The sequence below is a fragment of the Podarcis pityusensis genome, assembly GCF_964106645.2.
Source record: "Podarcis pityusensis genome assembly, chromosome: 7".
In the NCBI taxonomy this organism is placed as follows: Eukaryota; Metazoa; Chordata; class Lepidosauria; order Squamata; family Lacertidae; genus Podarcis; species Podarcis pityusensis.
Genome location: NC_138031.1, coordinates 46,373,980 through 46,396,765, shown reverse-complemented (window position 1 = coordinate 46,396,765; position 22,786 = coordinate 46,373,980). Strand labels below are relative to the sequence as shown.

At 43.7% G+C, this 22,786-nt stretch overlaps 2 protein-coding genes across 3 annotated transcripts in view; one reads left to right on the top strand and one right to left on the bottom strand.

Annotated features, from left to right (window-relative positions):
• Positions 1-2,907: 2,907 nt before the first annotated feature.
• On the bottom strand, positions 2,908-16,967 carry ABHD3 (abhydrolase domain containing 3, phospholipase). Its single transcript, XM_081013137.1, has 9 exons — positions 16,389-16,967; positions 14,951-15,114; positions 12,678-12,860; positions 11,459-11,504; positions 6,984-7,096; positions 4,890-5,063; positions 4,662-4,710; positions 4,408-4,573; positions 2,908-3,732 (listed from the first exon to the last, which is right to left on the bottom strand). Exons 1-9 carry the CDS (start codon positions 16,533-16,535, stop codon positions 3,554-3,556), a joined length of 1,221 nt encoding a protein of 406 aa, XP_080869263.1. The 5' UTR covers positions 16,536-16,967; the 3' UTR covers positions 2,908-3,553.
• A 5,171-nt stretch (positions 16,968-22,138) lies between these two features.
• The window catches only part of MIB1 (MIB E3 ubiquitin protein ligase 1), a 41,642-nt gene continuing 40,994 nt past the window's right edge, over positions 22,139-22,786 (top strand). The window contains exon 1 of one of the 2 annotated variants that reach the window (XM_081013080.1): positions 22,139-22,594. In XM_081013080.1, coding sequence (XP_080869206.1) covers positions 22,366-22,594 — 229 coding nt within the window. In that variant the 5' untranslated portion in view covers positions 22,139-22,365. The remainder of the gene's footprint in view (positions 22,595-22,786) is intronic. The other variant, XM_081013079.1, reaches the window with a different exon arrangement.

Below are 22,786 nucleotides of genomic sequence, written 5' to 3'. Positions count from 1 at the left end.
CAGCTGACACCTGACAGTCACGCTTACTGCTGCCCGAAAAGCCTCGTAGCGTCTGGGCCGGATATCCGGCGACGAGCTTTCTAAGAAGCACCTGCGCATGAGCAGTTGAAGGCAGTTGTCTTGTTCGGGTGGCTGTTCGTTCCTTTTCATCTCCCTCCAAAGCTCGGTGTTCCAAATACACTGTGCACACTCGGACTGTTCCTTGTGGGAGCCTGGGGTCCCGGCGTACATACGTATAATGTATATGTATATACATCTGCAAACCTCATATATATATACACACACACTTCTGTAAACCGTGAGTCTTCCCACGCCTTTCTCTTTTGTAGCTTCGGCTTCATACGGGCAGGCACTAGAGAGAATTAAATTCGCAATTATACTGTAAGCCTTTTTATATAACGGAATTGTACCCTCCATCCACCGATGGATGAAGAGACTGCGGCACTACAGCGACCTCTTACTGCTCTCGTCAAGAAAATGTAGTGTTTAAAGGGGCTTACTCCAGGAAAGCGTGCTGTATACGAAAAGATTTATCTTTATTTTCTGGTTAGTGTTAAAATCACTTCGCAATTTATTGTGCCCTGGGGGGGAACAGGTCAAACGAATGGCATAGCAGTGCTCTTAGTCCTACTAAGTAGGTAGAACTGAAAAAAGGTTGGGGATTGTTTGTAGTGCAGTATTTGAATATTGAGAATTAAGAAAACACTACATGAATAGAATTATAAACATAAGTAACTTCATAAACAAATAGGTAGCCGTGTTGGTCTGCCATAATGTTGGTATGAGCTTTCGTGTGCAAGCACACTTCTTCAGATACACTGAAACAGAAGTTGCCAGATCCTTCTATATACCTTCTCACTATATAGAAGGATCTGGCAACTTCTGTTTCAGTGTATCTGAAGAAGTGTGCTTGCACACGAAAGCTCATACCAAGAACTAACTTAGTTGGTCTTAAAGGTGCTACTGGAAGGATTTTTTTTATTTTGATTATGGCAGACCAACACGGCTACCTATCTGTAACTGGAACCATGGAAGGCACCACATTGAGCCGCATGAAATGGAAGTCCATTCCCCACCTTCTCACTATATAGAAGGATCTGGCAACTTCTGTTTCAGTGTATCTGAAGAAGTGTGCTTGCACACGAAAGCTCATACCAAGAACTAACTTAGTTGGTCTTAAAGGTGCTACTGGAAGGATTTTTTTTATTTTCATAAACAAAACAAGTAGTTTGGGAACAGTTCTGGTTTTAGAAAGTATTTTTTATAATAGAAAACTACTGAATTTCTTGATTTGGCAATACTGGGAAGATAACTGAATTTGTACTGTATTTCAATGCTAATGTCCCCATAACACACAACTCTGTTATAATCCCATACAGTTGATAATCCCACCAATTTCACTTAGACTTCTAACCCAAGAAAGGATTGAATGGATTTTCCCTGAAGAAAAGTCCCAATTAAGTCAATGTACTTCACTTTTAGGGACGCGGGTGGCACTGTGGGTTAAACCACAGAGCCTAGGACTTGTCAGTCAGAAGGTTGGCGGTTCAATCCCCGCAACGGGGTGAGCTCCCATTGTTCGGTCCCTGCTCCTGCCAACCTAGCAGTTCGAAAGCACGTCAAAAGTGCAAGTAGATAAATAGGTACCGCTCCGGCGGGAAGGTAAACGGCGTTTCCGTGCGCTGCTCTGGTTCGCCAGAAGCAGCTTAGTCATGCTGGCCACATGACCCAGAAGCTGTACGCCGGCTCCCTCGGCCAATAAAGCGAGATGAGTGCCGCAACCCCAGAGTTGGCCACAACTGGACCTAATGGTCAGGGGTCCCTTTACCTTTTTTACTTCACTTTTGCTTCTATAGAAATGAATAGCAACAGTCTGCTTTATTAGTTTCAAGGCTCAAACTGAAAGCAAGTCTTGCTGTAGTCAGTGCATGTAGGATGGAAATCTTCATCCAAAATCTGTCAATAATCAAGTTAACTTTAGAAATAAGCAGTATGACTCCGTTTCAAAGTATCTTATATGAAAGGCTTTTGAGCATATGTTTTCTGGCTTTAAATTCTTCATTGTCATCATATTAACAAGACAATACATTCTCAGACTCTTTTTTTGAGGTCTTGTTTCTAAAGCACTGTTCAGGGAGTCAGTGAATGAAAACTTCCAGCAGCTGCTGGTTTATGAGGACTATTTTAGTAAGAGGATTATTTAATAACTTGTTTTAGAGAATAATTGATATCTCTCCCACATGCTGCTTGATTTTGCAACCAGTGCATTCTGCTGCGGAGAAGAAGCAGGTTTAAAAGCTTCAGAATCTGTTACAAGGAAACTAGGGATGATGTGTGATAATTCATGATAATAGGGATGGGGCAGAGGGAGGGGCCAACACCTGCTCCCTTCACCCACCGCAAACAACTTTTAGCTCCCTGTTAAGTCCTCTGTATGGGCTGTCCAGCAGAATACCAGAGGTGGAACTGTGCCTTAGACAGCAGTGTAGAAGCAAGCAAATTTACTTGTATTGCTTCACTATTCCATTCTGTTAATACGAATAGAAGAATTTGTGTATCTGGAAATGTGGGAAATGGGCTGTATTTACTCAGGAGGAGATCATTCTTGAATATTACTCCACTACATAGCAAACAGTGGAGGGACAAAGTAAGAAAACATTCCAGGGCATAGTCTCAAATTCAAAACCTCCTGAAAAATATTTACATTTATTCCTGAAACTGTTTCTATTCCCAGTGGGATGGAGAGTGAGACTGAAAATAATCCAGTGATGCTATTCAGCCTGGGGCAATTATACTTTGTATTAAATATTTCCTAATCTTTCTAATGAGAAGCTTAGTTTTCCTTCTATGAAACATACGTTACATACAAACTTTACCTGCTATTGCACAGAAAATTAAACGAATATGTTTCTTTAAAAATGTAATTTATTTCCATTCTGCATTTCAACATAAAACATCTGGTATAAATATAAATGTTATTAAGTTAATTAACAATGTTTAAAAAGTAAGACATATATGGCATCAACATAAATGAAAAAGCAGTACATATAATCCCCATAGGGTCTAAAGTGCTGTAATGCTATTGTAGCCCATGGCTAAAGTTAATGATGGCTTTTTAAACTCCTATTTGCATTACTTTTAAAATCTTCCTAAAGCATTTCCTCCATAAGTGCCCTTAGAGACAAGCCCACTTCATGTATTACAATAGAATCATGGTTTTGAATGTTATGTGCATGTGAACAAGTATGCAAGATTCCTAAATAAATTATCTAAATAAATAAAAAACCTGAGTAATTTTTATTGGTTTACTTACATGGTTTTGGTTAAGTGCAATTTAATGTGTGCAGAGTATTCTTTTTATTTAAGGTCATTCTTATAAGGCATGTTAAAATAAAAAAGTAACTATATTGCAAAATTATCAAAGCAAACTATATTTCGCTCCTAATAATGGATTTCATCCATTTGCTGGCTTATTTGCTAAATCGTGTGCATTAAGCTTCGTTACCCTGATCATAATATGCCGCTGTGCTGCAGTCATGGTTCTGATAAGTTGCTATATGTTAAGGATTTTGCTTCCGTGCTCAAACATAGCTTGAACAAATTGTCTGAAGACTCTGTCCATGTATGTGCATCTTCTTGGCCACAGTCCTTCCAGAAAACCAATATGGCCTCCACAAGAAGTAAGAATCAAAGCCACATTAGGATTTTGTTTTGCAATTTCTACTGGTATGGCTAAAGAAATAAAGGGAACAAAGTATAAGCTCCCATCCCAACATTTCTCTCTCATAACTATCATTCAGTCTATAACACAATGAATGTTTTTGGTGAAGTGCAGTTCTGCTGTCAGCAGAATGCAACTTTAAAAGATCAATTTTATGAAGACCAGTTTTGGCAATATAAGTTTTAACTGAGCTATGACGTACAAAAGTCTGGGGTTCTGGGTTGCTAAAGGTTATATTTTCATTTTACATAATTAAAAATAGAGCCACCCAGAGATGTTACACAGTAACAAAAAAAATCAAGAATTATGACACATGCTTTATGTAAGGCTTCTTTTTCTGACTATGAAGTCAGAGGACCTTCTCGCTAGTGACGCCCTCCCTTCAGATGTCAAGGAGATAAAGAATTATACAACTTTTAGAAGACACCTGAAGGCAGCCCTGTATCGGGAGGTTTTTAAGGCTTGATGTTTTTATTATGGTTTTAGATATTCTGTAAGCCGCCCATAATTATTATTATTATATACCCTTTATTGGTGCAATATTTGGCAACGTGTGCGTTGAGTGGAACACCATAAGAAAATAACACTGCACACCCAGTTCTGTACTAACTTCTCATTCTATTTCAGACACAGCTCAATTGCTGAGGTCAACCAACAGCATCTTCTTAAAAGGGGAAAAAACTTACCATGATTTGGTGAGAAGACATCATCCATAGCATTTAAGCACAACACTGGAATTCCAATTCTCTTCAGTCTACGGCATGGACTAGCATCTGCATAGTAATCCTCAATTGTAGGGTAGCCAAACATGACTGAGGTGAACTGCTTATCAAATTCCCTAATGGTCTTAGCCTGAAGTACAGAATTCAAGTAAAGGATTTATGTAAGTGTTAGTAAAAATAAAAACATGAAGTGAAATACAAATAGCTAACCCTCATACCTTCATGACAAGGTTCATATTGAACAGCTTATCAAACATTTCCCGATGTCTGTAAAATAAATAGAGATCCGAGAGTAACCACATGAGCAAAAATAGCCGAAGATGACAGCTTTCGCTTGGGTACTGCTTCCTTCAACACACCATAACATATTTGACATGACTGGCAATGAACCTGAATTTCATACTAATATATTATGGTCTTTCACAATGGATGTGAGGTTGACTCACCTAATAATTGAAGATTGTAGACAGCTGGTTAAGTAGTAATTAAAGAGAAGCCAGTTCACTGGCTTTTCCAGTGAGTCTGCAGATTCAAAAACATTCCATCCTGCTGAAAAAATTGCAGCTGCCTTCAGTGGTGTTTCTCTGCCAGTTTTGCCCAAATAATTTAAAAGGAGCATGCTACAAACAAGAGATAAACAAATAGGTAAAAAGAAGAAATCACAAATGAAAATACCTCAGTCCTAAACATTTGTAGTAGGAGATGAAGCGCTGAAACTAGTCAAGGCAATACTAGCCATCATGTGCATGGCATTGTGGGGCCAAACATTTTAATATGCTTCCATCATGGCTTATGATAAGGATAATAACCTTGAAACTTTCAACCAACTAAATGAAAAGTTTACCTGAACTCACTGGATTGATATCTGACTCAATCTGAAGAAAGCTGTCGTGGGTATTAGCGTATGTGTGTTTTTCCCTGAGTGCTTTGGATATATTATTGCAGTATTTCTTGCCCAAACTCTGCTTGGTAGTCAACAATATTATTCCCACAAGTAGGGACCTATGGAAAAAAACTCATGCAAATGGAGATGCAATTTCTGCCTACTTCCTGCTCCTCCCATAGTTTGCCACACTGTATGTTATGTACTGAAGTTCTTACCCTGGGCCAGCAGGGGGATACTGTAGATAGTTATGCAAATGAAGGATCGAAAGTGATGTTCAGTGATTGGATAGTTTTAGAAAATTGTTACAATTATGTGTACTGGAGCTCTATATAAGCAGGCTGACTGAGCCCTTCAGCTCAGTTCTGTTCTGGCCTCTGAATAAAGAAGAGCTGTTTGAAGAATCACTGTGTCGTCTGATATGTTCACCCACAACTTAACACTATACTCCACACTATCCCCAATATCTCCACCACCTCAGGATCAATTTTTCAAAGGCACTGGGGTTACAGTGTAAAGGAACGGGAAGGACAGCCCATTCTACAGGCAAAAGATAGATCACAGCCAATCAGGGTTTGTTTTTTTGTTGCTTCTGCGAGACTAACATATTAGTATCAGCAGCAGCAATTTTTGTCATTCCTCTGGGGCCATTTTATGTGTAAGGTTGTGTATACAATATAGACTGTATGTGGCAAACATTTTTGCTTCCCTATGATGTCTGAAAAGGTCTTGTAAAAGTTTTTAGTGTTAGCTGGCCTGGTGCCGCTCTTTTGAAGAACGACAAAGTCTGGGTAAGGATAAATGTGTTCCAGTTTACAGCTGATGGTTCATATGCACAATAAAACAGATAAAAATGTAGGGGAAGAAAACATTTATTTGCTGCCTCCCTTTTATACAATTCTTTTATACAATTTTATACAAATTCTTTAATAAACAAACAGACTAGTGTACAAGGTTTTTGATTATGTGTTTATGTCTTAGAAGTCTCCTACTAACAATAACCAAATCCCTAAGGAATATAAAAGTTACACAGAGCTGACTGCCTCAGGTAAGCAGCAAAGCATCTCTCCCTCATGGTACTACAAGCCTATGATAATGACTTGTAAGCCAACTGCCATAATCAAACCCAAACAAGAAGGAATGTGACTGGCCCAAAACAATAAATGGTATCAAAAGATGTAGGTCACATCCCACAATTCTGAAGACTGGTTACATTAATTATATTAATCATATCCTACAATCACACAAGATGTATATAATAATAAAATACTGATTACTATCCTGCAGATGCCTTTAATTCAGGTCTGAGGTTTATAAATAAAATGCTGCTTAAATGTTCAAACATAGCTCCCACTAGTCATGTATGCCAATTATTGTCACTTGTTTTCTGAGAGTTACCATCAGTTCCAGCAAATAAACTTGTAAGTGATTATGGTAAACAAAAGCATATCATGTGGAAGGTTCAGTGAGAAAAATCACTCTTCCCCTGCAAAACTTTCTTTCAAGAAGAAGTAGAAACATGATGGAAAATTAGACGTAGTACATTTCCCATGGAGTCTGTGCTGTGTATGCAGAATCTTTATTGAGGGCCTTTGCAAATTGGTTTCTAATGACCACAGAGTTACACTACTGGGATTTATGCTGCATAAATACTTACCCTCCCATAGAAACACCTGCTGCCATCAGCGGAGCTGAGGAGTACAAGTTGTGTACATAATGAATAACGGTTTCCAAATCCTCTGTATTAGCAGCACAGTAAGTCCTTGGGGTCTGTAAGAAACCAAAAGTGGGAAAGAGGACAATAAACACTTGTTTTGCCTTTCAGCCAAGGCCAGCACAGCACCAGGTTGGTTGATACAGCAATATAATACAAAAAGATTAACACAAGCGCCAATGACATTTTTAGAAGTTATGATATTCAATGAGGTAAGATTTCAAGTGCATTCACTTTTAGTATTAATAGCAGCACTACTAAAATTTTACAAACTCCCTCTTCCCGTTACACTATAACTTTTGCAAAGCAATTAAATCCTACTAAGCTCACAATATGTTAAGGAAATGTATTCTACAAAAGATGCATATTTGTAATTAGGCTTAGGAGCCCAGTTACAAATCAGTGCACACAGTTAGATGCAATAACTGTTGCACTGGTGTCCAAGTTGATTGAGAGTACCGTAACAGCGTACAGAAGCATAGCAACACTGGCAAGAGCCATCTTCACTAAAACCATTGTGCACAAAGTTCTTGCACAGTGCGGAATTGTGCAGAAAAGGAGAATGTGGGTAACTCATCTGTACCACTTCCTAAAGGCACTTTGTACCACAACCTAGGATAAACCAATAAAAGCTTTCAGCTGGATTGCTGCTGCCATAGCAAGGTAGCATAGACCTGCCCCACTTGTCCTGTGGAACAATGAAGCTGTAAGGGTGCTGACGCCTACTGCTTGGTATCCCATGATGACTTATTATAATGGTCATATAACATGATTTAATATTTAAACAATGTGCTTTTTTTCTTTAAAGCTCAAAATATTGCAAACAGTCCTCTCTAAGCAAACTTTTAAAGCAAGCCAGCATTATTATTCTTACTATGCAGATGGCGGGGTGAAGCTTAAGAGGTATTAGATCCTAAAATAACAAAGAATCTTGTGGCATCTGAAAGGCAAGCAAGTTTATTATGCTGTGTTTTCATGAAAAAGAATTTAGAGCTTAGACATTAAGAGGGAAACACAGGCTTCTATACCCTACAGGAGGCACTTGAACATCCGGGGGAAATGGAGCATGGATACCCCTTCCACACTCACAAATTCTCCCCTATAAATGCCAGAAGTGTTTAATTTTTGGGTTCTCTCTGAAACAAACAAAAAAAAAATGAGTCAAGCTGAGGCGAAGCCAATAGGAGAGGTGCATGCAGGTGGATAATATGCAGATTCAGGGCTGATTAACTGCCTCTTCCTCTTTAGTTCAGCAAATGCTGGGTTGGGACACTCAAGCCTAAGCAGTGAGTCCACAGCTTAGCTGAAAATTGAAATGAAGACCTACAGCTAATAATTGGCATTTGATGGGTTAAAACCATGGCCACTTGATGTTGTCTCCGTTGCTCCGCCTTCTTTTCCCTCTGACTCCATCCATCACAGTCCATTACAAGATGAGCTACAAAATCAACAAAATTTGGAATACATCGGCATAGCATTTTCTTTTTAAGGGTAGTTCACATACATTCTATCTAAAAGGGAACTGTGCTCAGTTCAGATGTGTGCGCAGAACAGCCTCTGACTCCTGAGTAAAAGGGAGAAACCTTGATTTTTCAATGCAATGACTCTTCAGACTGGCCCCATTAGATGTTTTAGGCTGAACTATACACTTGCAATTTAATACTCACTTACTGAACTCAATGGGAGTTTTGCCCGCTGGATGACATTAATAAAACAGCAAGGCTTACTTCTGAGTACACATGTATATGATTGCACTGCTGTTTTCTTCTACAAGCTAAACTCCCAGGTAGCAGAAACATTAAAATTTCAGCTTCCTTTAAATTATTTAATTAGGAAAAAAAATCTCTTACTTTGCTTGACAATATGCAGTGCAATTCTAAGCATGTTACCCCAGAATTTCCACTTGGTTAAATGGGGTTGATCACTAGGAAAGTGTGCCTTAAGCCACAGTACTCTGCATGCTTAACTAGAAGCAAGCCACACTGGACAGAGTAAATGTGTGTAGCATTGCACCATTAATCTTCTGGTATTTTATTTGCAATTTAGGTCTTTAAAAATGCATTGTTTGCCAAAATGAGGGAGTTTATTTGTGCTCTGAGGATTAAGATAACTTACTTGCATGTGCCTGTGCTTGTCTTAACTCATTTCTTGTTTATCGCTTCAGAACCATTATGAGTGGATTTTATATCATTATGCTAAAAATTCTACACTGGACGAGTTACAACTGCAGCTGTTTATAGGGGAAAACAGCCTTTTATTGCTTAAACAGGCAAAGCCGATTACACGGCATTTCACAAAGTACAGCTAAACAAAAGATCTTTTCACTTCATCTGAAATATAATCAAAAAGGGCTTGGTGTGCCACAAAACTGCTTTGTACATTCATCTCCAGAAGTACGTATGCTGAAAATGGATTCTCACATTTCTTTCATTATGAGAATGTATTATTCATACTTTGAAACCAGCATGTTAAATGTGTAAAACTGTACACTGTGTTTCACATGCAAAAATCCTCTCCAGAGGCTGGCAACAGCTGTTATATGACAAGACCAAGACCTTAATCATTTATATAACTTCTCACTGACTCCTCATTTTTTGGGGGGAAACTCCTCCATCTTCTTAGTTGCTACTGGAGAAAAGATAAATTAATTTATTTCACTTTATTTATTAAATTGCTATACCACTCTTCATCTGAGAATCACAGGGCTGTTTACAGTATATTAAGCCCACATCTTAAGTGTATTTAACTTGTGCACATTCAGCTTTACACACGTGGCAAAAAAGGGATGGAAAAGGAGTTCTGGGGGGAATGACTTTGGCAATCTCACCCACCATTGAACCCAATGGGTTTGGACTAGACACAATTTTGGCTTTAGGCGCGATCCCCAGAACATAACCCCCACATAAGTTGTGGGTTTATTGTATGAAAACACAAAAATACATAAATCTGAAGTGGTAGTAAAAGAGACATCTTTCAAAAAGTATATGGAGCAGCAATGGTACGTGAGCTTGACCCTTTTATCATCCCCCTCTACAACCTCAGCCCACAGCACCTTGTAGCTTGCAGAGATAGGAAGGATGCACTGAATGTGCATCTCCACACCTTCTGGGGAGGCAGATTAAATGAAGGAAGGCAGAAGGACCGTGTGGGCTTATAGGGTACCTTAAATCCTTGCAAACCCTAAAATTGTTTGGTCACTGATCTGAACAAGTAGGGAAGGCTGCTTCTGCATCTCCACATGTTGCCTTCAAACCTACTTCCAGAGCTGGGTTTAGGTTTTGGGGTGCTGCAAAAGTTGCCTTTGATGAGCTTCTCCTTACGCTTGAGTGAGTATCTCATCTCTTGACATCCTGCTTGATTGTCTAGAGAGCCAATGGGTAAGTGAACATGTAGGCCATAGTGAGGAGCAGCAGTCTCTGTTTGTTCACCCACCTGCCCTCTCCCCCTCTGGACAGAAGTGGGATTGGGTCCACTGGCCCATTCGTCACCAACAGTGACCAAGGAGCTGCTCCCTGTTGTCATCACTATTTGCACACTTTGGGTGTGTGAGTGAGTGAGGAGCGATGGAAGCAAGAATGTGCGGACTGGCCCTCCGTACGGCTGCCTTGAGGAGAGAAAGCAAGCAACAGCAGTAGCTCCTCCTCCTCCTCTTTCCTACCATCACCATTTAGGCAAGCAATCAAGCAACAAGAGAAAGTGACAAGGAGCAGCTTCTATCCTCTCCTTCTGTGTAGCGAGCAAGAAGAGTGGCCACAGAGTGGCAAGGTCAGGGATAAACTTTGGGCCTTTTTCAGCATAGATCTGAAGCCTGGCAGCTGCCTGAACATGCCAGACCTTGACACTAGCCTCATCTTGCCCCCAGCATGACAACCACCAGGCCTTACAACTCAACACCATCTATTGCAGTAAGTGATAGGTAGAAGCGCTTCTACGTTCCACTTCCTCCTCCTGTCAAGACTCTCGCAAAGCGCCAGCCTGGAACTAGTGTCTCCTTTGGCAGCTGTCCATGCCTCCTTATGGGGGTTCGCTGCACAAACCTCCAGTAATGTTTCAATTGAATCTACAAATCTGGAAGCCCTTATTTTGTTTTCCAAGTTAGAGAAATTTCTATGTAGGTAAATCATTTAGTAGATTAATTAAACGCAATTAAAACATGAAAAATTACTGATTAATTTAATGAATGAATGAATGATGTAGATTTCTTATTCATATGACATTTACTTACTGTTTTATTTTCTTATCTTTGCGTTGTATGAGATAAAGAGGCACAATTGTCAATGAGGAACAAACCCTCCCAGAGATGGAATTAACCATAAATTGCTTATGAAGTGTTGCATGCTTGCAGGTATTCGCACCCATGCTATATGCTAACATTATGGTTGCTCAGTGTTCTTACTTAATTTAAGAGCAATTCTTACCAAGAGATTTTCACCAGCAATTCCTCGATAGTTTAAAACCACACACCTTTAAAAAAACAGAAGAGCACCGTTTACCAGAACTGTTAACCTGTGTGTCTTTGGATGTGAAGATCCGTACATTTCAAAGCTGCTCCAGTTTAAAAATATAGAGTTGCCAATTATTCAAAACAGGGACATCAACATACACACTTGTTTTGCACAAACGTATGACATATAAACAGGGAGCGTGTTAACGTGGTGGGAGGGCGAGTAAAACAGCAATGCTTCCTCACTGTTGAAAGGAATGTTGGTATGGAATTGGGATGTAATAGTCTCTGCCTCTACTGAAACAATCCTTTGAAACAATTCCCATCCCCAGGTGGAGAAGGGCAAGTTCTCCTCACTGCTGAAAGAAACCTTTCTCTCTCCCTCTCCCCTTTCCTTTCTCTCACTGTGATGGATTTGGCTTGGTGGACATGCATCACAGAGCTTACATCCTCTGAGACCAATTCCTTCCCTCCACAAAAGCTTATGCCTGTGTGGTGATAGCTTGGACCATTGAGGGCAACATGAATACACCACCCTCTGCACATACATGCGCGCGCGCACACACACACACACACACACACACACACACTCCTGCCCTGTCTTCCACACTCCTGCATTTAGTTTCTGGGGTGTCTGAACTACACAAGCAGAGGTATTGGTTAATACTGACCTTTCCTTAAGTGTTTCACATACATAACCTCAGTAAACCTTGCCAAGCAGTTCATTATTATTACTATGATGCTCTTAGTGCCGATGGGTTGGCAGACTGAAGCTAAGTAACAGTAACTTGCCTAGGTCCACTAACAGAGTTCATGGATGGTCAGATTTCAGCCAGGGACTTCACAGCTCATATTCTTTGCCACTATGCTAAGGTAGTCACCAGTTCTTTACCCTAGTCAAGCTAAGTCTGCATGGATCCCTGATTGAAGTTTCCCAACACGTCAGGAACCATCTTTGAGATGGTCTGCTGTAGTGGTAGTGGAGACTGGAAGTAGGTCACGGAGACAGCTACCAAAGGAGCCTGTGGCAGATCTGGTGGATGGAAAGTCAGGGCCAACAAAGGGATAAAAAGTGTTTCCAAGCGCTGTCTGTGCTACTCTTCTACCCGCTACATATGATTGTGGCTTCCCGCTTGTGCAGATTTAATCCGAGTGGTTAAAACAGAAACATTAGCAAGCCAAACTGCTTTTACCTGTAGCCCAGTGTTTTGCTCTCCTGAATCATATGGAGAATGTAGGATTCCTTGCTAGTTCCCGTGAGGCCAGGCAGCAAGAGGATAGTGGGTCTGGTGCTGGAATCTGGGTAATGAATGCTATCATGATTGTCAAACCAGTCCAGTGAAATCTGCCCTCCATCGCTTGCTGTAATAAGCTCACTGGAAAAACCAACAATGATTAGCTTTGCAAAAACAACATTAAAGAAAAAAAATCACTCTACCGCCTTCACTCCCATTCATTAATCAGATGTTTCATGGGTGGACACAGTGAGTAGGAGAATGGGAGAAAAAAGAGGCCCCACCTTAGGACAACTCCTCAAGGTATGCAAGAAAGTTGTGTTGTTGCTTAAAAAAATGGGGGGGGAGGACAGGGCTGTAATTCACACTGCTTTCATGCTGTCTCCAAACATTGGCAGCAGAAAATAGCAGGCAGGCATGAGGCCTCAACCAGCTGGCTGGAAGACAAGGCACAGCTGGCTACTTGTTTCCTTCAGCTTGGGTCTTAAAATGGGGAATGAACTGGTCCGGGATAATATGCAGCTGAGAGCCCAATTCTCTTTCCCAGATCCTTTAAACTGTGGGATGGAATGCCCCTTGCAATGTCAATAATGGCTCAAGTCAGGAGTTAGCCTCAACCCATGCCCTAAGGTGCACAATCTCACAGCCCAGTCTCCACAGGAAACCTGCTGAAGCTCTTCTTCTCAAGTTGTGAGGAGGATCAGTGGCAGCTGTTAGAGCAGCAGGTGCTTCCTGGTTTCCTGAAACTGCATGTGCTGTCATTAGAACTGGTCTCATGGAGTCAGCCAACCTGATCAAATCCACACAAGGAAACAGGTTTCCATGCATAGATCGTTGGCTAGATCAAGAACAGTAGGTCTAAATCAGATGTGCTCTAACTGGATAACACTGCTTTTTGTGGAAGATGCGTTCAGATGCACTTTCAAACATGCTTCCCTCTCCAGAACATGAATCCAAATGCACATTCAGCTGAAAACCATGAAGTGCAGACAGAGAGCATCTGCATTCAGGCATGCATGTGGATGTGCATCCAGTTCACACATGCAGGTCAAGGTCCATCAAGTGGACTCCTTGGTTAGACTAAGGTGAGTAAGCCCATATAGGGATGGAGAGGGAGGTAAAAAAAAATCTGCTTTGCTTCTCTGTCTGCAATTCTTTAAAAAATGATTGAACATCTTTCTATATGCATTAATTTAATGTACAGTAGCGAAAAAGGGCAACCAAGGTGAAACTATTAAGTCAGTTCTAAAAACTTACTGCTGCATAAGCAGAACACTGTGAGCAAACACATGACTAAGATACCAAAATAAAAACATCTGTGCTGCTTCCGTCTAGCAGCTGCTGTGTACCACTACTGAGGAGCAAACATCTGACCACTTTGCTTAAGCGCAAAAGCTCTGAAAAGGAAACTTAGTAGCCAGTTTTAGGTCTGCTTTCTCCAACAGAATACTGTATGACCTAAGTGTGTGGGAAAAACTTCTGTTGCCAAGTGGGCTCTTGATACATAGCTCTTTTGCACCCACATCCCCGTTAACAATGGAAGAGCCATTTATTCCCATGCTAAATAAATATCAGAGACCCCTTAAATAGAAAGTAAAACTTCCCACTTAACTGGAATTACAGCAAATTCTCTGGGATCCTTAGAAAATAGACGGCCTTCCACCAGTCTGGTGCCTTTTCCGAGCCCAGAGGTTTGTCATGTGCATACAGCCTAGCTCTTCAGGATACTGGAAGTGCCTCAAAGACACTAGCTACAATAACATATGATGCTCAGAAGTGTGGCCAGTTCTCATATATGTATGAATACACTTGCTCCTTCAGAAGTTACCTTCCACATGTTCCATAATGGTGTGAAGAGGGGTGGGGCAGGGCAATATGTGCCATCCCCATCCCAATGACTCCACTTGTACCAGCTCTGCCCTCAGACTTCCATGCACCCCCATGGGCATTTTGGCTGAATGCATACAGGCTCGTCTATGCAATGTGGAACCTGTGCGATTGTGAATCCTGACTGTGCACATTCAGCTAAATGTGCATAGGTTTCCCCCTTCAAGCTGACCTTCCACCCAACACATGTGGAAGGCAACTCCTGAAGGAGCCTAACGTAGCACAGTACACCACACTAAGATCTTATGTTAGAGGTAACAGTACAGAACCAATCTATAAAGAATATGATTGAACCTTCATAAATAATTCACAGAAGAAAGGTTTCGAAGGACAGAGGCACTTACTTCCGGTATTGCACAGATGGTCGAGATGTGATGAAAGGGCGAAGGAGAGTCTGAATACGGCCCTCCCAGCACCACACAGTGGGATAGTATGTTTCTGTCACCACAGGGCAATGGTCCTGTAGGAAACAGGATAAGCCTTTGCTGCCAGTCACCAGCTGAGGTTTCTAAAGCGAGAAAAAGGCAAGTGTGTTGGCACTGTGTTCAATGTGACTTGCTCCTGGGTAAGTGAACATCATACTGCAGTCTTACATTTATTCATGGCTTTGGTGGAGCAAGATCCATTCTTTGCTCAAGCTATTCCCCTCCTTCAGGTTCTTCCTAACAACTTATTTTCACAGAACGTTCTTCCTAATTTACTACAGCCTCACTTTACATGTCCCTTCATCACTTCCTAATTATATAGAAACCCATCCCACCAATTGTATTATTACAGACATGTTGTGGGCCACCTGGGTAAAGCTCAAGCCACAGTTTGGGGCTCTGATCTAGAATGTGGCAATGAGAGAGAGAGGATCTTTTCTGGGGCTTCAGCCTGGAAACACACAGCCCGTATGGGTTCAAATAGCCCACTTGCCATTTTCTGCCAGTGTAGTTTTCTACGCTGACAGCCTTTTGCTGCACTCAGCTGAATTGTGAATCCTGAAAAACGCCTGTACGACTCATGAGTTTGTCACCATGAAATGTACTTTTACACAAACTATTTGAGGTGTTGTGAAAGGATAGGTCTATCAATGTCTACTAGTCATGAAACATACAGATACAACCCACAGGTTCAAAGACAGAATACCTCTGAGTATTCCTTGCCGAGGAACAAGAAGAGGAGAGGAGCTACTGCCTTCCTGCCCTGAGAATGGAGGTTCCCTGAGGCACTGGGTTGGCAAAACAAGGTCCCTAACTAGCTAGACCTCTGGTCTGTCTGCTCCAGCTGGGTTCTTCTTAGGAGGCAAAAGTAAAACTATACACATCCTGAAGGAGACGTCAACTCCTCATGTAAAGTGTGATTGTTTGTATAAAATAGTGTATATAATTCTACATGTTTTACCCTAGGTTTGAGATTTCACATTTTGTTCCCTTCCACCTTGCTTTTCACCTGCAATATGCGCTGCGCAATTCCAAAGCACCAGGTTGCCCAGCCAGCAGGGAACTCAAAGTCAAAATGACCTGCATTTCACTCCTTCACAATGAAAACGAAAAGAGGACCCCCCCCCCGCCCCTCAAACTAGCCCAGCAGCCATCGCCGCGCGCTGCAAAGGCTCCCTCCGCCGCCTCCCTCCGCCGCCTCTGCACCCGAGGCGAGCCAAGGACAATAGCCCTGCTTATTTCAAAGATGAGCTTAGCCTGGCGCTGACCTCGGCTGGCCTTTTCCGCTTCCTGCGGCTCCCTCCTCCATTGGCCGGGGTCGGGCCCGCTTCCCCAGGGACGCGAGAAGCCCCCCTACCTTGGCGATGCTGCTGAGGTAATAGCAGGCGTAAGCGGCCCCGAAGCACAGCACCAGGGACCACCCGACGCCGGAAGCCAGCAGCCCCTCCCGGACGCGGCTCTCCAGATAGAAGGACACCCCGCGGGTCAGCCCTTGCAGGTTCATCTCTCCAGAAGTCGCCGCCGAGCTGCGCGGCCGCAGCTTACATCACAGCCCCGGGGAAGCGCGCGGCACGCCTAGGATGCTGGTGGTCTTGCTGCTGCTGCCGTCGAGGCTGAGCCCAAGCAGGATAGCGCCCCCTCCGGAAGGATCCGAGAAAAGCAGCCACCTGCAGCGGCTGCAGCAGCACCAGCAGCAGCAGCAGCAGCAAGAAGCTCTCCGCCTCCGTCGCTGCTTCGCCACAGGGCATAGCAGGACACGCTGCTCCGCCCTCGCTCCCCCTTCTCTCCCTGGGGAGGATGGGTGGGCATTGAGGCTGGAGCCGGCCTTCTGGCATCGGCAGGACGCGGGCATTGATTGGCCCTCTTCCTCTCTGTGCAGACCGACCTTTATCCCGATTGCAAACGTTGAAGCTGAATTGGGGGTAAGCTGCTCGTGGCAACCAGGCCGTGACGCTGGCTATCCGGACACTACCCGTTTCCTGGAAAGCTACTGGAAAGACCTCTGTCCAAATATTAGCTTTGATGCTTTTGGTTATTCTGGACATTGAAATCAACGTGTCTGCAAGAAGTTGCAGGGTTGCATGGCTGATCTCTTCCACGGATTAATGATTTTCAAATCCCATTTTCAGTACTGTCCGTACCTTTCAGCTATCAGGATTTGTGGCAGTCTCATTGAAAGTACCATATGCCTAACTGTTTAATGCCTCAATTATCCATTTAGTCCAGGACTCAGATTTTTACAGAAGCAAGCCAGATGGCTGCAGGAATCCCCCAAGCACGTAGGAACATGGAAAATGCCTTAAATAGAGTCAAATTTAACTCCATAGGCATCCACTGTAGGTATGGTCCATCTGGCTCGGTATTGTCCACAGGGCCAATTGGCCAGAGCCAACTGTGGCCAACTCTCAGGTGGGTAGGGCTATCAACATGGGGTCCTCCACACATTGTGGCTCAACACCCATCAATTCTAGACAGAATGGGAAATACAGTACAGTGATACCTCGGGTCATACGCTTCAGGTTACAGACTCCGCTAACCCAGAAATAGTGCTTCAGGTTAAGAACTTTGCTTCAGGATGAGAACAGAAATCGTGCTCCGGCGGCGCAGCAGCAGCAGGAGGCCCCATTAGCTAAAGTGGTGCTTCAGGTTAAGAACAGTTTCAGGTTAAGTACGGACCTCCGGAACGAATTACGTAAGTACAGTACTTAACCCGAGGTACCACTGTAATCATGTTAGCTCCCCCTGCTGGAGACAATAAACCACTTTGAAGTTTGTTTGCTGTTGTTTTTTTTTTCAAATCAAGCAGTATATAAATTTTATAAAATAAATAGAAAAAATAAAAATACCAGGTCAGGCTATTTGTTTACCCAGACCAGTATGTTCTACAGCAGAGACAGCTAATCTGGTGTCTTCCAGACTACATCTCTCATCACAATTATTTTCTGTGCTGCCTGGAACTTAGGGGGAGTTCTTCCACATTTGGAGGGCTGATTTTGGCTACCCCTGGTCTACAGACTGGCAGGATCTCTCCAAGGTCTCAGGCAGAGGTCTTTACCACCACTTGCTATTAGATATCTTTTTACACTGGAGATTGCACCTGGGACATTTTGTATGCCAATAATGTGCTCTTGTCAAGGCAGGGGTTGGGAGCTGGTCAGCAATAACTCACATGGTGTCAGTAAAGTTTATTATTTATCCAAAGAAAGAAAACAGATCAGGCCTAAAGAGCACAGCAGCTCTTCCTAGTAGGTCTTGCCGCAATGAGGACTGAAGGTCCACTGCACTCTAAGGCTCCTCCTCCCCTGGGTCCCTGCTCAGCAACCTGAGGCACCTTCTTCTTGTCCCTCTTTGTTCTGCCCTCTTCATTCCCCTTCATGTTCTGGGAGACTAGCGGGGAGGGGAGCTGGTTGCAATAGTGGGGGAGGGAAACCTCCTTGATTCTTCAGCAGCCTGCCTCTTGGCAACCCTCTTCTCCAGCTCCTGCTTCTGCCTCTGATTCTGGACTGCTCTCTGCCACAGCCTCTTCCTGCTCACTAAACCCTGTTACCTCTTCAGTTTCTGACACCTCCTCCCAATCTGCTCCCTCTTCTCCCTCTGACCACTTGTTATCACCCCACTACCAGTCCCCTAGCTTTGAGCCTCCTTCCCTTGGGGGTTATTCATCTGGTGCCTCCCACCACTTCTATACATCCACTCAGTCCATGACAGCTCTACATTGTTATCCCTCTACATTTAGTTATCAGGCAAAATAATTATTGATACTAGTCTCTTCCATCAATTAGTCTAATATCCCTTTAAACCATTTCAGGATAATAATGGACTAGAGTCCCCCAATTTCCCAGAGTTTCAGCAGCTTTCGCAATCCACTCCCTTCCTAGAGAAAGTTGTTTAGTTGTGTCCGACTCTTTGTGACCCCATGGACCAGAGCACGCCAGGCACTCCTGTCTTACACTGCTTCCCACAGTTTGGTCAAACTTATGCTGGTAGCTTCGAGAACACTGTCCAACCATCTCATCCTCTGTCATCGCCTTCTCCTTGTGCCCTCAATCTTTCCCAACATCAGGGTCTTTTCCAGGGAGTTTTCTCTTCTCATGAGGTGGCCAAAGTACTGGAGCCTCAGCTTCAGGATCTGTCCTTCCAGTGAGCACTCAGGGCTGATTTCCTTAAGAATGGATAGGTTTGATCTTCTTGCAGTCCATGGGACTCTCAAGAGTCGCCTCCAGCACCATAATTCAAAAGCATCAATTCTTTGGCAATCAGCCTTCTTTATGGTCCAGCTCTCACTTCCATACATAACTACTGGGAAAACCATAGCTTTAACTATATGGGCCTTTGTTGGCAAGGTGATGTCTCTGCTTTTTAAGATGCTGTCTAGGCCTAGAGAAAGTACTAGATTCATAACAAGTTTCATAGAACTCTGTTGTTGTTGTTTTTAAATTAGGGTTACAGGTTGAAGATGAATTGCTTGTATCATAATTGTATCATAACAAGGATCATGGTGATTGAGTAGGGAGGTGAGTGAAGGCTTATTTTATGCTACTTTAATAGCTCCAGGCTGTGGTGTGCTTTATAAATTTATGAAATATTGACAATAATATCTTCCATCAGGACCAATCAGGGTTAAAAATGCAGACTCAACCTTTTGAGTTCCACAGAACTTTTCGTCAGACTAAATGTTAAAGGCGACTGGTGCCTCTAGGACTGGCCAGGGGTTGCTTCCCAGGCCCCTGTGGGGCAGTGTGAGGAGGCACCTCTCTTTGGGGCAAGGGGTGGGGGAAAGCTCAAAGGCTTGGGCAGCAGCTGCAGCTGCAGCTGCCCAAAGGACTCCCAAGGAGAGGGGAGAGGAGGCTGAGGGAATACTCCAACAGGGTGGGTGTTTGAAAAAGGGTGAGAGGCTGCCAGCTCTACAGGCAAGGAGTGACATAACTGGGCTCCTGATCCCCACAGGGGTGCCGCAGAAAGAATGTAGTTGGTCACGGGAGCCATCGACCCCAAAAGCTTGAAAAACCTTAAGGGAACAAAAAGCACAATGACTATGAGCCTAGAAAGAAAAAGGCAAGAAAATGGTAAAATCTATAAAAGTGTTTTGCTCTGATAAACAAATTTATTCATTTATAATAACAATATTTATATGCTATTACATAAACAGATTTCTCTGGGCAGCATAATAAAAATGTTACAATCCAATCCAGAGTGTGCTGTGTTTCATAGCAACTTACCATTTTTTGTAAAAGGTAAAAAAAGTAAAGGACCCCTGACAGTTAAGTGCCGATCAGAAGGTCAGTGGTTCGAATCCCCACGACGGGATGAGCTCCTGTTGCTTGGACCCTTCTTTGTAGTTCATTATAAATGTTCAGTGTACATCTGGTCTTGCTGTACAACCCTGCTCCTGTCACATGATATCTCATCTTCAGCCATCCACCCCACCCCAAAGATACTCAGTGTCAGAAGCTAAGCCACCAGTTGGTGCATGGAACGCACCTGCAAAGCAAAAGAAAATTCCATCATGTATAGAAATCAAAAGTTGAGACCAGCACATTTGAATAGTGGCTAGCTGTAATAGGCTTGGGATGGAATGCTAGGAAGGCACCATCAAGCAATAAGGAAAAACAACAAAGGCACTATTAAAAGGAAATAGCTAGCTAGGTAATCAGAATGAAAATAGAAGCTGGACATGTGTTGCACGAAGGGTGCTGTTACGTACCAGGAAATATACTGTATTGTATGCACACAGCTGGGAAAGCTACCATACACTGACACAACTTTGTATCCAGTTATTCTTTAAAGAGGCAGAAGGGGTATAACAATAGAGTTCCCTAATTAATACTCAAGACACATTGCATCGGGCTTCCTCAGGGAATCAGTGAAGCCCAAGACCTGAAAGAAAACAATGGGGGTTGCCACCTGCAGTTTTCTCACTTTAAAATAATCCCCCGCCCCTGCTGCCCCAACTTTAGATGGCTAGTATCTGCCATCTATTGGGTGGAATTTGAATTGTACTTGTTTTTTGTTTTCAGTGGTAAGGGAAAAGTAATGAATTTGGTTTGACAGTTTCTAAGGCTGCCAGCTGGTGTGACACATGCAATCAAAAGCTTGTGGACTTTAGTACAAAAAAGGCATATATGTCATAATAAAAGTGTTAGTCTAAGGTTGCTTTTTGCAGCAACAGACTCATACAGCTAGTCCTCTGGAAGTTATCACCAGGCTATTATTAGTAAGGATATCTGCAAGGATGACATCTTTCAATGCAATTCCAGTGGATGAAATAGTAAAATCTCCAAAGCTTTTTAAAAAACAAAACAAAAACAAGTTAATGAACACATTATTATTTGTAAAGCATGCCTGTAATACCAGGGTTCTTGAGGTTATATATTTTTGTCTTAATAAAAACTTTGCTGGCATCAAGTACTTTGCCCATATCATTTTCCCGATACGTTCAGGCTGCAATGCTGGACCGAGTTTTGTGTACCAAGAACCCATACGTTTTATGGAACTAGCATCTGTCTTTATTAAGCACATAAGAGTGGTGTGTAATATTCTTGTCTTATAGCCATCATCTTTAAATGACTTTTACTACTATCAAGAAACAGTTGGACGCTTTGGATGAAAGATCTTGGTCGGTGTGATGAGATGATGCCGGTTAAAGGGGCAGCAGTTTTATGGGGATCCTGGCATCTATAGCCCTCATGGACAGCAGCAGAAAATCTATACGTGTGTATTTAACAATCCTAAACACTTTTCAATTCAGACAAGATCCCCGTTTACCTTTTTGGAAAGTTTTCAAGGGAAAGCGGAAACAGAAAACGCCTTTAGAAAACGCAGTACACGTCTCGGCTCCCTAGGTGGCGCTGAGGAGCCTCTCCTCTTTGTTCCGAGAGGGGCCATTCCCTCCCCCGGCAGCTAAAATGGCAGAACCGGGGCATGCGCAGGAGGGCACGTCGCCCTTCCTCCATTCGCCAGGCCGTGGTGGCGCTGCCGCCATGGTGCCCGGATGGATCAGCTGAAGCGCCGGGTTCGCCCCTGCATTTGGAACCTGTAGGGAGCGGCGCGAGCGCCTTACGCGGGGGGAGAGACCATCGCGGGGAGGAAAGGGGGGTGCGAGCCGGCCAGTAAAGCTGCAGGCGTCGCGCTCCGCTGGCGGAGGCCGCGTCCGACCCCACCCCTTTCCAGTGAGAGAGACCGGCCGGCCCGGCTCTGGCTCTGGCACGCCGCCTTTGTTGCCCCCCGGCGTCGAAGTGGACGCAGCCTTCGGGCCCTCCTCCCACCTCCCTCTTTTTCCGTTACTGGCCTCCACGGCCCGTGAGGCCGCGGTCGGGCGAAAGCGCTGAGGCAGGATGAGCAACTCGAGGAATAACCGCGTGATGGTGGAGGGCGTCGGGGCCCGGGTCGTGAGGGGACCTGACTGGAAGTGGGGGAAGCAGGACGGCGGCGAGGGCCACGTGGGCACCGTGCGCAGCTTCGAGAGCCCCGAGGAGGTGGTCGTGGTGTGGGACAACGGCACGGCCGCCAACTACCGCTGCTCGGGAGCCTACGACCTGCGCATCCTCGACAGCGCGCCCACCGGTGAGAGGGAGGCAGGGGGCGAGCGGGGAGTGTGGGGCGGGGGTCGCTTCCCAGCGAGGCTCGAGAGAGAGAGGCCTTATTGTTCTTCGTGGAGGAATGTCGCTTCGCCCTGCCCGTGGCTGGCGTCGCGTCGTCGGGGCGCCGGCTTGGGTAGTCGGTAGACATCCAGGCGGCCCTTTGCGATGGGCTTGC